General features: G+C 41.7%; 1 protein-coding gene across 1 annotated transcript in view; it reads left to right on the top strand.

Moving 5' to 3' along the window:
* Positions 1-16,549, top strand: part of adamts3 (ADAM metallopeptidase with thrombospondin type 1 motif, 3) — a 144,727-nt gene that overhangs the window by 102,647 nt on the left and 25,531 nt on the right. Inside the window, exons 10-15 of the mRNA XM_077600895.1 lie at positions 3,449-3,581; positions 4,958-5,071; positions 7,126-7,271; positions 9,407-9,582; positions 14,096-14,229; positions 15,332-15,455. Of these exons, the coding sequence (XP_077457021.1) occupies positions 3,449-3,581; positions 4,958-5,071; positions 7,126-7,271; positions 9,407-9,582; positions 14,096-14,229; positions 15,332-15,455 (827 nt within the window). The remainder of the gene's footprint in view (positions 1-3,448; positions 3,582-4,957; positions 5,072-7,125; positions 7,272-9,406; positions 9,583-14,095; positions 14,230-15,331; positions 15,456-16,549) is intronic.

Raw genomic sequence — 16,549 nt, forward strand, 5'->3', positions numbered from 1 at the left:
AACAGCATAAAATAGTATTCAACATAGATAAGTGGTCACATAAATACAAAAGTGACTAAAGTGATTAGCATGTTCTTAGTGCAAGTACAAGATATGACATAAGTTTTGATTAGGTCCTCCTAAGTGCAGAACTCGAGTTGAGTATAGTAACGGCTCTTGGGAAGAAACTGTCCTTAAGTCGAATTGTCTTGGCTGTTTTGATCCTGTAGCGCCTGCCAGGGGGCAGCAGGTTGAAGAGGTGGATGCCGGGATGTGTATTGTCTTTTATGTTGCTCTCTGCCCTTCCGAGTCACTGGGATTTATAGATGGTTGACAGGGGATGTAGGGGGCAGTTGATGATCTTTTGGGCTGTGTTGATCACCCTCTGCAGTTTTTCCCTGTTGCCTTCTGTGCTGCTTGAATGCCATGCTGCCACAGCTGTTCTATGATTGACTTTGTAGTCGTGCCACGGGACTTGCGGCCACATGTCTTGGACGCTTGGGTGAAGAGAGGGTAAGAGCGGTCAACTGATCAGGGATGAGGTCCTTCCCCAAGTGAATTGGTCCCGATGCTGGGGAAGATGGTGGTCCGGTCTAGCAGACCCGAATGTTTTGTGGTAGTCTGATGGGAACGCCTGGCAGGGTCCTCCATCAGAAGGATTTTGAAACCAAGGGACATGCACCTCTGGTGCTGTCTGATGAAAACTGATCTGGACGCAGCTGTGACAATGAGGGTTTCCGGTTTGGTGACCTCGGTATTGCATCCCTGCTTTTTGCAGATGGTTTGGCTCAGTTGGCTTCATCAGGCCGCGATCCCCAACTTTCACTGGAACAATTCACAACAGAGGGTAAAGCAGTTGGGAAGAGAATCAGCAAATCTGAGACCACGTCCACAGTCACAAAGGTGGCATGCCCTCTCCGGGTGAGGGATGAGGTCCTTCCCCAAATGGAAGAGTATCATTCTGAACTTCCTGGGAGGACTGGGTGAAGTTGCTGGGGAGAGGGATGTCTGGGCTTCCCTGCTTAGGCTGCTGTCCCCACGACCCGAACTCGGATAAGTGGAAAATTAGACAATCGGATAATACATTTTTGCAAGGATTGCGGGAGGTTTCTGGGGCCTATCGCAGCTGACTTCGGGCAAAAGACAGACTACACCCTAGACTGGTCGCCAAATGAGCCGTAGGGCATACAGAGAGACAGACATCTACTCGCACTCACAATCATACAGCCACCGAGCGATCCCATGCTTGTCTGCACCAAAGTCAGGCAAGTGAACCACATAATAAATTCAAAAGTAGTATTTTGTATACTTTTATTTGATATGTACTTCGGTATGAGCGAAATATTGAGTTATATTAATTTTATTCAGCCATTCCAATTCTGCGTACTATTTCAATGTAAACTAAATCTGTCATGGCTTGGTCCGACTGCTTAACTCACTGACTTCCATATACACATGTCCAATCGTGTGGCAGCTATCATCCTACTGGCTTGAATTACACTGATTTTATTACGAGCAAACGTCAGATCCATTTGAAGTGAGAGGTCGGGCAAGGAATAAACAATTTTCTTGGGCTGTTAATGGCAGTCGTTGAGTTAACGGTCGCTTTCAATCCATACCCTTCAAGAAAAACTACCGGCTTGAGTGCCAATGCACGTCTTTGCATTCGGATCTCTGTCCAGCTGTAAAGTAATCAATTTTCGAGTTGGCAGAGCGCAGCAGAGTCCATCGATCATCGTGCACGTTCAACTAGAAAACTCACAAGCTGAGATTGCAATGCTCTGGTGGGAGTTTTTTTGTTTGTTTTCAAAGCAATTTAAAGTGTGCATGGAGTGGAAAGTGATGCCAAAGGACCAATGAGTTGTTTAATCTCACCTCGCTTCTGAGTTGGAAAATCAGACACACCCTGCTAAGCAGATGATGACAGTGCTCTGTCATATGGAAAAATACTCCTAATACAGTGGTACCTCGAGATACGAGCTTAATCCGTTCCGGAACTGAGCTCGTATGACGAGATTCTCGTAACTCGAGCGGACGTTTTCCATTGAAATTAATTGAAAACAAATTAATTCGTTCCAGCCCTCTGAAAAAACACCAAAAACAGGATATTGGATTGGAAAAAATGTTTTATTTCTTCTAATTCGCCATCTATTAACAAAGTAACACACAACTAGTGGTTTAATAGTAATAAAATGTGTTAAATCTAACTAAAATTTGGCAGATTTTGCCGACGGGAGACAGACGTTTGGCGGCGTGGGGGGGTGGGGCTCGTTTTTTTTCCACGACAACGCACTCGTAAACGGAACAAACAAATTTAAATTAACTTGGATTAATATATACAGACACTCAAACATGCGTTTAATGTAACTTTACACAAAACTGAATTCTAATTTTGTTGTAATCTTTTGTTACCTCCACCCTTCACGTTCGCTATCGACGGACTGTTTGCTGTTGTATTGCCTTCAAAATATTCCCAAAATGATGCACACAAATGTCCTCACAATAGGATAACGCACGACCACTTGCCAACGAGAAATAGTCTTTAAAGAACAATCGCGGGAGCTTCTTTCCTTAGAAAGAATAACAGGAAATACAATAGTTGAGCTTACCCACGTATTGATTGTGGGTAATGAAGTTTTATTCTGAGAAAGGTTGCCATTGCCTATGGGTGTTGTGTGCACGAGTATACTCGTATGAGAAACTCGTCTGAATTAATCGTTCCGTGCTCGTAGATATTGTTATACACGAAAGATATGCAAAAAAGACCTGGCTTGGTCGCATCACGAAATTTTGATCGCATGACGGGCGAATTATTCGATCGAAATTTCCGCCGTAAGACGAGAATTTTGTATGACGAGCGGTCGTAAGACGAGGTACCACTGCAAAATTTATATTTTGAACTGTTTTTGTTGGACAGCGTGACCTGATGACTATCAAAGTAGCTGGTCATTGGATTTGATTTGTAGTCAATTTATCATGGCAGCACTCCTAGTTGGTACACAATGCCCATCTCATGTCTCATCCCATTTCCTGAACCGCTTTATTCTCATTAGGGTCGCGCGGGTGCTGGAGCTTATCCCAGCTGACTCCGGGCCACAGGCGGGGGACACCCTGAATCGGTGGCCAGCCGATCGCAGGGCACAAGGAGACGGACAACCATGCACACTCACACCCATACCTAGGGGCAATTTAGATTGTCCAATCAGCCTACCATGCATGTTTTGGGAATGTGGGAGGAAACCAGAGTACCCGTAGAAAACCCATGCAGGCCCAGGGAGAACATGCAAACTCCACTCAGATGACTCATGAACCCAGGACCCCAGAGCCCGCTAAACACTCGCGCCACCGGGCACAATCCCCAAAGACCATATTAAACACAACATGGTTTGCAGTATTGTCTCATTGTGCAAATAATCAACAGTGAATGATCAAACTGATGAAGTTATTGCCTTGCCAACCTCGCCACCAGCACTTACGACTGCCTGTTGGATGACCCCTTCAAGCACGACTGGCCGCAACTTCCGGAGCTACCCGGAATCAACTACTCCATGGACGAGCAGTGTCGCTTCGATTTTGGCGTGGGATATAAAATTTGCACCTCAGTGAGTATCGCTGCAACTTGACAGAATTAGTTTGTAAACGTCGCTCTCACAGCATGATTCTTTCTTCCTAATTCGCCTCTCTCAGTCAAAATTATTTGGACGACTAGCAACATCATGTCATGGCTTGGTCCGACTGCTGATGAAGTTCAATCAGTGCCCAATGAAGGTTTAACTATTTAGATGCTATACCACTCATTTTTTCTTGAAAGGTCCTGCAAAGTCAAATAAAAATAAATAAATTGTCAAATTGGCGATAGTAAAGACAACATTCTTGACGAATTTGAATGAATAAAAAATTTGGAATCCATGAAATAAGGCTATTCCAGCTGACTCCGGGCCAGAAGCGGGGGACACCCTGAATCGGTGGCCAGCCGATCGCAGGGCACGAGGAGACGGACAACTATTCACTCTCACACTCATACCTAGGGGCAATTTAGAGTGTCCAATCAGCCTACCATGCATGTTTTTGGATTGTCGGAGGAAACCAGAGTAGCTGGAGGAACCGCACGCAGGCCCGGAGAGAATACGCAAACTCCACACAGGTGGACTGGCCTGGATTTGAACCTAGGACCCCCAGAGCTGTGAGGCCGACGCGCTAACCACTCACCCGCCGGGCCGCCCCCAAATTACAATCTTTTGTATAATATATAAAACAGCAAACAAAATCAATACTTAACAATGAATCAATGTCTAAATATTTTTGTGAATGAACAAATGTCAATTTACACCCATGCAGTCAAGATGACTGACCAAGCAGCTGTGTGGAAGTGGTGGTGTTGTGACGAGAGGGACGGTATACTGTTGCAATCACCGTCATAAATCAACACGGGAATCCCTTGTTACACCTGCTTCAAGTTTACAAAACTATTCTTTGTTATTCACTCATTTCACATTCAAAATTCACATTTATTTTTGTTCTTATTCAGCAGTTACTGGCTCCTTTGCCAATTTTCCCACATGGACAATGTTTATTTGCTCTAACTGCCACTCTCTGCCATGCCATCTACTTTAAGCAGTAATCACACCTCCATTACACGCTTGACAAAGTCACATGATGCCATTTGGCTACTTTCTACCGACAGCACTGGATGAATTATGCTCAATTCACCGAGTCAACATTTGCGAGTGCATTTTACCTATGCTCCTCTCACCTCAGGATATCTCATAATGTCCTCTAAATCCTCTTCCCTAGAAGTTATTGATGAGCTTTTCCACCTGTGAAGGCCTTTTCAAATCCACTCTTGCTTTGGTAGCATCATCCGTAAAATGTGTCACCACAACATGTCCAAAAGGGATTTTGTTTTGACAAGAGAAAAAAAAGTAAATCTGCGCCGCTTAATTTTGTTGTTGTTTTTTTCATACTTTGCATCTTTTAGTTCCGCACGTTTGACCCATGCAAGCAGCTATGGTGCAGCCACCCCGACAACCCTTACTTCTGCAAGACCAAGAAGGGCCCACCGCTTGATGGAACCGAATGTGGACCTGGAAAAGTATGGCTCTTTTATATGTTAAGGCCTTATTTGAAATTTGTTATGATGTAACAATACATTGAAATGACAATCAATCAATTAAGCATCAAAATCAATGAAATCAATCGAAAAGCAAAACACATTATTAATCATATTTTGTTCTAAAGATGGTTTCAGTCAAATTTCATAAAATCAGCATCAAAATGTTCATTCATTCATTTTTCTGAACCACTTTATACTCACAAGGTTCGCGGGGGGTGCTGGAGCCTATCCCAGCGGACTTTCGGGCACAAGGCGGGGGACACTGAATCGGTGGCCAGCTGATCGCAGGGGACGAGGAGACAGACAACCATTGATGCTCACACTCGGGGCAATTTAGAGAGCCCTACCATGCATGTCGTTGGAATGTGGGAGGAAACCGGAGTACCCAGAGGAAAACCAGGCAGGCCCGAGGAGAACATGCAAAATCCACCTGGATTTGAAACTAGGACCCCAGAACTGTGAGGCCGATGCGCTAACCACTCAGCCGCTGAGCCGCCCTCAAAATGTTCAAAACATCCAAAGTACGTTTTATGTTTTTGCTTCTTCTGAAGTGGAAATTATTGTATGTAATGTGTATGAATATATTAGATTAATGCAGAGGGCCTTCAATTGGATCAAAATTGGCAGACTTCCTCCTAAAAGGAAACATCAGTTTCTGAAGACTTTGTGTCGTATTGTCATTAAATTGTAAACTTGCATACCAAGTAGAGGTTGGTCTGAAAAACCACTGGAAGCATTATAATTTCCTTAAAACAAGGGTTTAAGACTTGCAGCCCTGAGGGACAGTATTACTTCTCCATACTTGACATCTGTTTCAAGCATCTTAGTAGCCCAGTTGTCATTGTCCAAGGCCAGGATTCCCGATCCTTGAGGGCACCCATCAAGTCTGTTTTCCATATCTTCTTTTTGCCTGATTCAGGTGAGTTTAAAGAAACAGGCAGGGAATACAGAGTGCATAGGTGCCCTCGAGGACCTCTGTCCTAGGCTTTATCACTCCTAGTTCTATCTAGCATAGCTCAGGCTCATGATAGTGTTCCACTGAGTTTCTCAAGAAGTTGGCCAAAGGGAATTAGCGACAGTCACTTGGTTGAAACACAATTTCAAGTCATCTGAAACAGCTGTTTTTAGAGTATCGGACAGTATCAAATGTGGGTCACAACATCGGAACAGGTGGCTTTACGGCTTGAGTGGTTTGCATGTCGACCTCAGAGCTCTGGGCTCCTGGGTTCAAATCCAGGTCCAGGTTTGCATGTTCTCCCCGGGCCTACGTGGGTTTTCTCCAGGTACTCTGGTTTCCTCCCACATTCCAGAAACATGCATGATAGGCTGATTGGACAGTCTAAATTGCCCTAAGGTATGAGTGTGGGATTGAATGGTTGTCCATCTCCTCGTGCCCTACGATCGGCTGACCACCGATTCAGGGTGGCCATGAGTCAGCTGAGATAGGCTCCAGCACCCCCCCCACGATCCTGCTTTTCAGAAAATTAATGAATGAATGAAAATCGGACCAGATCCAGTACTCACGTGTGCTATCAGTAAGGCCATGCCGTTTGGCTGCTTTAAATTAAACCACTAGGCAAACATGTCTACTACTTTTCTTTATAGAAACTAATGCTAGTAACACATCATTTCTTGAAAAAACTAGGATTTGCCACTTACGGGTTACAATATTTTTGCATTATTTTTACTGGTCTCAACATGTAGGCATGATTGGGTCTTTCTATCTAATCTACTCGATTTGACTCTAATGTAATCTAATATAATGCATCCATCTATCCATCATTCATCTGTCCGTCCATCCATCCATCCAATCATCTGTCATCTATCCATCCATCCACCCATCACAATAAACAACGTACAAAATACCAATGTCATATGGGGAGAGGATACACCTAATTAGGCATACAACAAGACAGGACAGGATGACCCACGACCCTTGTGAGGATTAGCAGTACAGAAAATGAATGAAAGGACAGGGTGAGTAACACAATTAGAGCATTTTGTTTGTTTACTTCTATTCTTTACCCCATCAGTGGTGCTACAAGGGTCACTGCATGTGGAAGAACCCTAGCCAGGTAAAACAAGATGGCTCCTGGGGCTCATGGAGCAAACATGGCTCCTGCTCACGCTCCTGCGGAACCGGTGTTCGCCTGCGGACGCGCAATTGCAACAATCCTGCGTGAGTGTTATATGCTAACATGCTAACATTTGTCAGTTTATTTATTTATTTTACACATCCTTATTAGATTAAATCATGAAATTTGATAAACATATTCAAATACGTGCTTCATATTAATGGCCATTGGCCATTGATGAAAATGGGTGTCCAATCCTTTTTGACTTTCATTCATTCACCTGTCCAATTTCAAATGGATTGGACGTCTATCATGATCTATTATGTTCCATGGTCGGCGATGAGTTAATTTTGATTCACTTCTTCGTTAATTATGGGGCATTCATGTGTCAGTCCTTGTTAATTTTTAGCCACTTACTGTTGATTTTGGATCATGTCTGTTGAATTTTAAACAATTTTGTGAACTCACTGGGAGACACCTCAAAATGAATAATTTGGTTGGTTCATTCAGTTACTGATTAGTTGTCATTTTATTTTTACATCATATATATCATTCATTCATTCATCCTCCATACCACACATCCTCATTAGGGTTGCTGTAGCCCAGGGTTGGCCAACTCTGATCCTCGAGAGCCCCTATCCAGTCTGTTTTCCATATCTCCCTTCTCTACCACTCTGAATCAAATGATCAACTCATCAGCAGGCTGTCCAAAAGTTTCATACCGATCCCAATTATTTGATTCAGGTGTGTTGGTGGAGGGAGACATGGAAAACAGACTGGATAGGGGCTCTCGAGGATCGGAGTTGGACACCCCTGCTGTAGCCTATCCCAGCTGACTCCTGGCGAAAGGCAGTCTACACCCTAGATTGGTCGCCAGTCAGCCAGGTGGTGGACAAAGAGAGACAATTGACCAGTGGGAATCAAATCCGCACCTGCCCACACCTCATTTTCTGCACGCTTTATCCTCATTAGGGTCACGGGGGGTGCTGAAGACTATCCGAGCTGTCTCCGGCCCAGAGGCAAGGGACACCCTGAATCGGTGGCCTGCTGATCGCACGGCACAAGGAGACGGACAACCATGCACACTCACACCCATACCTAGGGGCAATTTAGAGTGTCCAATCAGCCTACCATACATGTTTTTGAAATGTGGGAGGAAACCGGAGTACCCAGAGGAAACCCACGCAGGCCCGGGGAGAACATGCAAACTCTTGGACTTGAACCCAGGACCCCGGAGCTGTGAGGCCGACGCGCTAACCACTTGCACCATCGCGCTGCCCACATCCCATATATGTTTACATTTAATCTATGCTTTTTTCCCCCATTTTAATGGGTATTGACTGCCATTGACGACAATGTCCGTTCTATCCATTTTGACTGGGCAGGCTTCCTCCAAGTCAGAATAAATAAGAGTTCTGTAGCAGTTAATCAATGAACTCATACATTTTCACTCATTTAGAAGCAATCTAATATTACTAAGGATTTATAGTTAAAAATGATTAGCAAGGCGGCCCATTGGGTCGGAGGTCAACCCGTCAGCCTAACAGCTCTGGAGTCGAGAGTTCGTTCCCTGGTCTGTCCTCACTGTGTAGGGCATGTTCTCCCCAGGCGTGTGTGGCTTTTCTCTTGTTACTCCAGTTTCCTCCCACCAACCAAAAACATGCGTGGTAGGCTGGTTGTACACTATAATTGCACCCATAGGTATGAGTGTGAGCGCGAATGGTTATCTGTCACCTTGTGCCCTGCGAATGGCTGTCCAACATTTCAGGGTGTCCAACACTCCAAATTACCCCTAAAAATTAATATTTGTGTGAATCGTTATTTGTATCCTTGTGACCTGTGAATGGCTGGCAAATGATTCAGGGTGTCCCTGCCTGGTGCCCATAGTTGGTTGGGATAGGCTGCAGCACCCCCCACAATCCTTGTGAGTATAAACCTTTTGGGAAATGAACAAATGAATGATTAGCGACTAAAACATAGGAAAATGTGTAGTAATATGATAGTAGGATAAAAAGGCAGAATGGGGGAACATTTAATCTAGGACACATGAAGCCCAGCTGGACCCTAAACGATCTCTTTTTAATAGAACAAAGATAGCCACTAATAGTGGGCTAGCCAGAAGGGCAACTCACATATTTGCATAACTTGAAGGTTAAGTTTGACTTGGTTTGCGGGCACAACGCTACCTCGGTGGCCACGCGTTAACGGCTAAATCTCCTTTCTTCCTAAATTCCAAAAGTCCCATCAACGGTGGGCAGGACTGCCCAGGGGTCAACTTTGAGTATCAGCTGTGCAACACGGACGAGTGCCCGAAGCACTTTGAGGACTTCCGAGCCCAGCAGTGTCAGCTCCGCAACACCCACTTTGAGTTCCAAAGCACCAAGCACCACTGGCTACCCTATGAGCATCCGGATGGTGAGTTGGGGTGGAGAGGGGATCCTAGGGGTCCTGGCCTCGTTATGTAAAGGTGTTGCCAGGCAGCCAAATGTAAAGGAAAGGTCACATTTGCATGTACTGGGCAAAGAGCTAAACTGCTGTAATATGTAGTCAAAAAAGTGCTGCTGTCGTCCATATGACTACGACTTTGTTTTCCACGGCTACAAAATCATTCTGCTACAAATACCATTGCTTTATTACCCAAGTACTCTTTTGTACAAGTACAAGTTACACATGATAAAGTACAAGATGCGTTTTCCACAACTACAGGCTGTTTGCGACCTAATTTATTTGCAAATACATCAACATCTTTAGCCATTATCTCGAAATACAGTATATCATAAATGGAACTGATTTAATTTACTGAAAACATCCACAACTGTTCACAAATGGTCTCGTTTTTTTCTCTCTTGGACTGATAGCATATAAAATGCCAAAAGAAGAACGCGTAACATCTTTTTTTAACACGTCATTGTCCATAACCAAGTAATGCAAAATGGTTGTATTTTCCGTAACCCTTTCCTATTTTCTTCATCCTTCACCCTCACTAACCTCTAGTCTTTTAATATATATATATATATATATATATATATATATATATATATATATATATATATATATATATATATATATATAAATGCACATTTCTTTGAGTTCAAATTTCAACCTATATCAAATATTTTTTTAAATATATTCATGGCTTTTCATCACTTCAAGCCAATTGAATACTGACATTTTCTAGTTCTGCATTGCTGGAATTAGTGACATAAAGTTGAAGGGAAAGTTTTTGGGTGGCTTTCCTGTGATAGATCCTGTGATAGTTTTTGAAGCAGATGACAATACAGTGGCCTTTCCTGCATTTCATAGTTGCTCTTGCTGTAGAAAATTAGCAAATTGTCTCAAAGTGAGGCGGTAAAAAGGGGATGGATCCAATTTCAGGGAAACAAGGGCCCGGCACGCTGACGGGAACTCGAAAAGGTTTAATGAGTTTGACCCAAAACCAAGTGAAAATCAAAAACCAGGGGAGCCAAAATTTGGAAAAAAAGACACCAACTTGACAATGACGCAACACTAACTGAACAAAGAAAGAGAACAGGTGAGTGACACATGATGCCACGGATAGGTTGAGACACACAAGGGCTGAAACAACAGTTGAAAACAATGAACAATCACAAGGATAAGTCAAACATGGTCAGACATGGGAAGAAAAAAACAATGAAACAGGACACAAATTCAGTAATCTCTGAAATATCGTGGATAATGTAGACAGGACATGGCTGCGATAACCGAAAACCCACAAAGTATCATCACCCCTAGTATTACTACATGCCAGTGTCGGGCCGTGAATTTCAATCCGACGCCTTCAGTGCTATGTCTGAATCAATCCAATCCTCAAAAACTATTTTATGGCTATAAAACCTTTACTGCAGCTACAGCTGCGACATATATAAAAAACATCAATAATAACCTCATACAATTGAAATATTATTTAGGAATATAGCCATATTTTATTCACCAAAAATCATTTTTATCTGTGCACAAAATCCATCCTCCTTTCTTTCCTCCTTTCTTTCCTCCTTTTCTATCGCCACCGAAGCTAATGCTGAAAGTCAAGCTTTTCCTGTCGTATTTCTGGCATAAGTTTTTATTCAATTTAGTACTGAAAATGTTCCTACCCGGTTGTGACAGGCTTGCTTGCTTCGGAGTTGTCCGACCTTTCTTAATGATGTCCAGCTTTTCTTGAAAAGTCCGTCTTGAAAATGGCTTTCACCTTAAATCTGCAAACAAATCCATTTCTTCTCCTTCAGCCATTGCGGGTTGACAAACCGCTATTAAATCAACACAACAATACAATTGCTTGTGCAGCTCACTCCAGATACAGTTTGGTAGCTCTGGCTAGTCCACTCTATCACTAGCCAATCATAGTTGGTGACAGCGATGACATATCCCTACGCCCGTGAGAAGGCCTTGGTGTCGCCAACTCGTAATCTGATTGTTAAAGCAACAGTTTTATCAACAATTGTTTTATGCAGCACAGCCTCCAGAACTGATTGTGAAGGCCTCAAGGCAGATTTCTGACCCTGGCAACAAATGATGGCTGAAATGTGATTGGTTAGATGCTAAAATATAAAAACACATCTGGAAGCAGCGCAACCAGGGGAAAAGCAATGAAAGGAAGCTGATAGACAATTTGGAATTATTTAATAAGTATTCATGGACAAAAACAATTAACATCAGTCTGTGATTCAGATAGATTTTTTAGGCCAGCAGAGAAGGCCTTCCAGGCCCTGACGGACCACCACTGCTACATACCATACATGCGTCATGTTTTCACTCCTATACAAAAATAAAAGTACACAAGAACATCTATCAAGAAGTGTATTTATTAAATACTACTGTTATAGGCATATGCAAATACTCTAATCTATTGATATCTAAATATCTATAAATAAAAAAATGCCAAATCTTTAAGTACTGTCCTCACAGTGAAAACAACTCCTCTCTGCAAGATTTGAAATAGCAGGTTTTTGTGAGCTCTAGTCTAAGTCCTCTTGATCTGATTTGAGAGGCATTGGATCATCAATGGAATCTTCAGGAGGCGCCGTAGGGGCAGCCAGAGGAGCTTCTTTTTGTGTGAGATTTTCGGCGCACAAGAAACATGGCAACCGCTCTTTCTTTTCTTGTACAAATATGCTTTCGAACAACTACATGACACTGTCATGACGATTGCTAAATTCAATGTTGCCATCAATCTCCTTGAAATGTTGTCGCAAACAGCATTCCATATTGAAGATCTACAGATGTCTCGTCATGCCAGCTTCACTTAGGCTTAGGAGGCATTTTCAAAGGTGACTCAAAATCCAAACAAAACTGGAATAAGCTCGGCGTAGTTTTTCTCCAAAGGTAATGGGCGCGACGGGAAATACATGCGCAACAAAACAGGAGAAGGCAAGATGTCTCCCTTCTTGGCATTTTTATATCATTCTTCTTCTACGGTGAAATATGGCTTCTTCTTCAGCGCTGAGTGCCACTCAATTCAGCGCCAAAGAAGAACCAGACCCTGAATTCCGCCATTTTTCATCCCATCTTCCTCTTGCAAGTAGAAGTGTGAATTCTGACGTTTATGAACTTTTTTTATATACTTAATATAAAAAAATGCAGTGTACTAAATCCACGAATGTTGAAGCCTCAAAGGGGTGAAGGATCACAGTACTCATTGTATTCGGCGGGGCTGAGCTTTACCAGCAATATTCTTTTGTGTTGTGTGGCAAATATCTAGGAAGTGACTTTTTTTGCTGCTTCAAGCCTGGCTATGGGTGTTTCAGTGTATGTGACTTTTTGACGGAGTAGCAGAATCATGTGGCGAGAAATTGTGTGCAACACTGTGCTGGAACTTATTATCCGATGGCTTGCCAATGAACTTGATATATAGTAAATAGCCATTTGTCATTAGGATGTTCAGAAGATTAAAAAAATCTTCCAGCACTTCCTTTGTCGAATGAGTGATATTCGGTCATTTGATCAGTTAGGTCAACAGCCCCCATGTTCTTGTTGTAGCTCATGAGGTCTCCTTTCAATTGCCTTTCCTACCTTTCTTATCTTCCATCTTCCCTGAATAAAATAAAACACAACCCATAGATGTTGTTTTTGTCCCTGCACTTTAACACCATTAGGTGTCCATTCCACCTTACTACACAGCTACCACCTTAGCAAGCCTAGTATCTTCAAGGACACATGGCATACCTATCCGATGAGATACATGCCAGGACATTTTTTTTTCCATAGAGCACAAAGTAGTAATGTCAGGGAAACATAAAGGTGATCCATATAGAGTCTCCACGAGTGACCTTGGAACATGTGTTCAACCAGATGCATGATTAAATCTCAAATAGTACAAATGTTGCAGAACTGTTGTCAAGCTAATCCCAAATGCAAGCACAGCTCAAAATTTCATCGTGGGAGTATTTTCCAAACACTACCGGTAATACATTTTTTTCCCAGGTACATTTTATTGTCGTTTATTTTCTTCTCGTCATCAACAGTTTAAATTTGCGTCGACCCTACATCTTGTGCTCAGCTTGTATTTAGCCCTTCCCACTACATTCCAAAAACATGTTCATTTTAAAAGAGTTTATTGAATGTGTATATGTTAAAATCCATCATATATTAAACTGAGGGAAGCCCGGTGGACGAGTGGTTAGCGCGTCGCCACATTGCACAAACATAGGCTGATTGAACACTCTAAATTGCCCCTAGATATGAGTGTGAGCATGAATTGCTGTCCGTCTGTTCGTGCCCTGCAATTGGCTGGCCACCAATTCAAGTTGTCCCCCACCTTGTGCCCGAAGTCAGCTGGGATAGGCTACAGCATCCCCACGACCCTTTTGAGGATAAGCAGTTCAGAAAATCAATGAATACTTTGAGTTACTTGTACTTGTGCAAATTGTGCTCAATTAATTTAATGTTAATGCCCGCAATGCTTGTGCTGTAGGCAACAAGAGATGCCACCTGTACTGCCAGTCCAAGGAAACTGGCGATCTAGTGTACATGAAGCAACTGGTACACGACGGGACGCGATGCTCCTACAAGGACGCCTACAGTGTCTGCATTCGCGGCGAGTGTGTGGTAAGACATTTCATTAGTAACTTGTTTGGAGACAAGCAGGAGGAAGAACAAAACTGTTCCATCTTTCAGTTTCTTATTTGTTGTGGGGCTCCCCATATATGAAATTTGTATTTATTTTATTTTCCCATTCACCGATTGAGCGGTTCCCTCTGTTGCAACTTTGAAACAAAAATGTTCTTTGGCTTCACGCTCCTAGTGATTGTGGTTGCAGCGAAAACAGGATTTTTTTTAAATACAAAAACCTACAAGTCTTTATCATGGGAAAACAATATTGCAGTGATGCCGAGCCCATCCAATGACTTACCACTCCTTGCCCACCCGTTTCCTAGTTTGTGTGGTGTATTAAAATTGGAGGGGAGTTGGGGATCAAGGATGTAACTCTACACCCCCAAGGAACATGTTGTGTGCCCTAAATACCTATTTACAAAGTGTACTGTGCGAAACTAGGAAAAGGTGAGTTAAGAGGGGCGATGGACAGGGTCCCACCCAAAACAAGCAGAGTAAGGTATGTGGGCGCCCCCAGATCCCCCTTCCATCCTCATGCCAGCTCCGACACTCCAGCCAGCAAATGGTTTGGGTGTGGCAGGGTGAAAACACTCACTCCCGATCTCTGGAGCCAACCAAAGTGTTGCAAGGTCATTTTGCCATCCAAATCACTCAAAATATCAAATGGAAGTGATACCAAATTCCACATTAAGTGGCCTGTAAAATTAATTAATTCATTGACTGCCATTGACAGTGATAGATATCAAATTCATTTAAACCGGTTGATCTGGCTGGTCATGTTTATGTCTCATTGACTGACGCCCAATCCATTTTGACTGGGAGGGGACGAATATTTGCCCTTTCCAAGTCAAAAGGGCTTGGATGTCTAGCGTCATCAGTTGCATCCAATCAGTAATGTAAATGAACAAAATGAGTAACCTATAAGGAGATAAATGGTAAATTGAAAGTACCCTCGGATGCCTCCTTTTCAAGATCTTCAGCCTAAACTGTTTTAGTACTTGGTCTTCAAAGGTTCATGGCCCTGATTGAAATCTTGACTTAATGAGACTGAAGGTGACGCTTTTCTAATCTCTCTCCACATTTTGGGGTTCATCAGAAAGTCGGTTGCGACAGAGTAATTGGCTCCAACAAATTGGAAGACAAGTGTGGCGTCTGCGGAGGCGACAACTCCCACTGCCGCACCGTCAAGGGAACCTTCACACGGACCCCCAAAAAAGCCGGTAAGAAAAACCAGGGTTGCCCAATATATATATATATATATATATATATATATATATATATATATATATATATATATATATATATATATATATATATATATATATATATATATATATATATATATATATATATATATATATATATATATATATATATATATATATATATATAAAATAGCTACTTAGAAAGTGAATGAGTTATAATAATGATTATACAAGCCCGGCGAGCCACCGAGCATTTTGGAAATAAATAAAATAGCACAATTCCTATTCCTGCATCCTCACCCTCTTGCTACTGTGACAACGAAATTTCCCGAATACGGGATGAATAAAGTTATCCAATCCAATCCAATCCAAGCTGTTACTATTGGCATCCTTTTTATTCTGTCAGTTTTAGTTATCTAAGGATGAGAAGTTTAAACCCTTCATGCCTGAAGTTTCATTTAAATATGTACATCAAAAGACACGGGGGGAAAACTGAAGTACACAACATTTAACATAATAATAATAATAATAAATATATATAGTGAAACAAAATTAGAATATAACTAAAAAATAGAAAATCCAAAATAAAACAATAACAAAAAGAAGACAACAATAGAGGAAAATATCGAAATTTATTAAAAATAAAAAGGTTAAAATAAAAAACTAAAGAAAATATTTTTGGAGAAAAACTAAATGAAACAAGAATTTCTAAGTTAATGTCTCCATTTTTTTGTTTTTAAAATGTATTATTCATTTAAATTTTTTTTAAAGATATTTTTCTTTAGTTTTAATTAATTTTCTATCTTTTTGTAAATCTTTGAATGTATACTTTTTACCTTTAAGATTGTCACATTTTTTGCTCTATAAATGTAAATGTAATTTTTTTATATTTCATTTTTTTAATTGTTTCTACTTTTATGTAACAAAGTATTCTGACAATAAGTTTTTTACTATATTTACTAAACACAAAATTCAAGAAGTTTAACTGAATTTACCTTGAATTTACTTTTAATTGGTTTAGCAAGCCATTGACACTCTAATAGAATAAAAGTGAGACAATTGTCAAAATTGTCAGGATTAGTAACCTTATTAATACCAGAAAAAAAGTC

Source organism: Stigmatopora argus, chromosome 5 (assembly GCF_051989625.1).
Source record: "Stigmatopora argus isolate UIUO_Sarg chromosome 5, RoL_Sarg_1.0, whole genome shotgun sequence".
NCBI classification, from domain to species: Eukaryota; Metazoa; Chordata; class Actinopteri; order Syngnathiformes; family Syngnathidae; genus Stigmatopora; species Stigmatopora argus.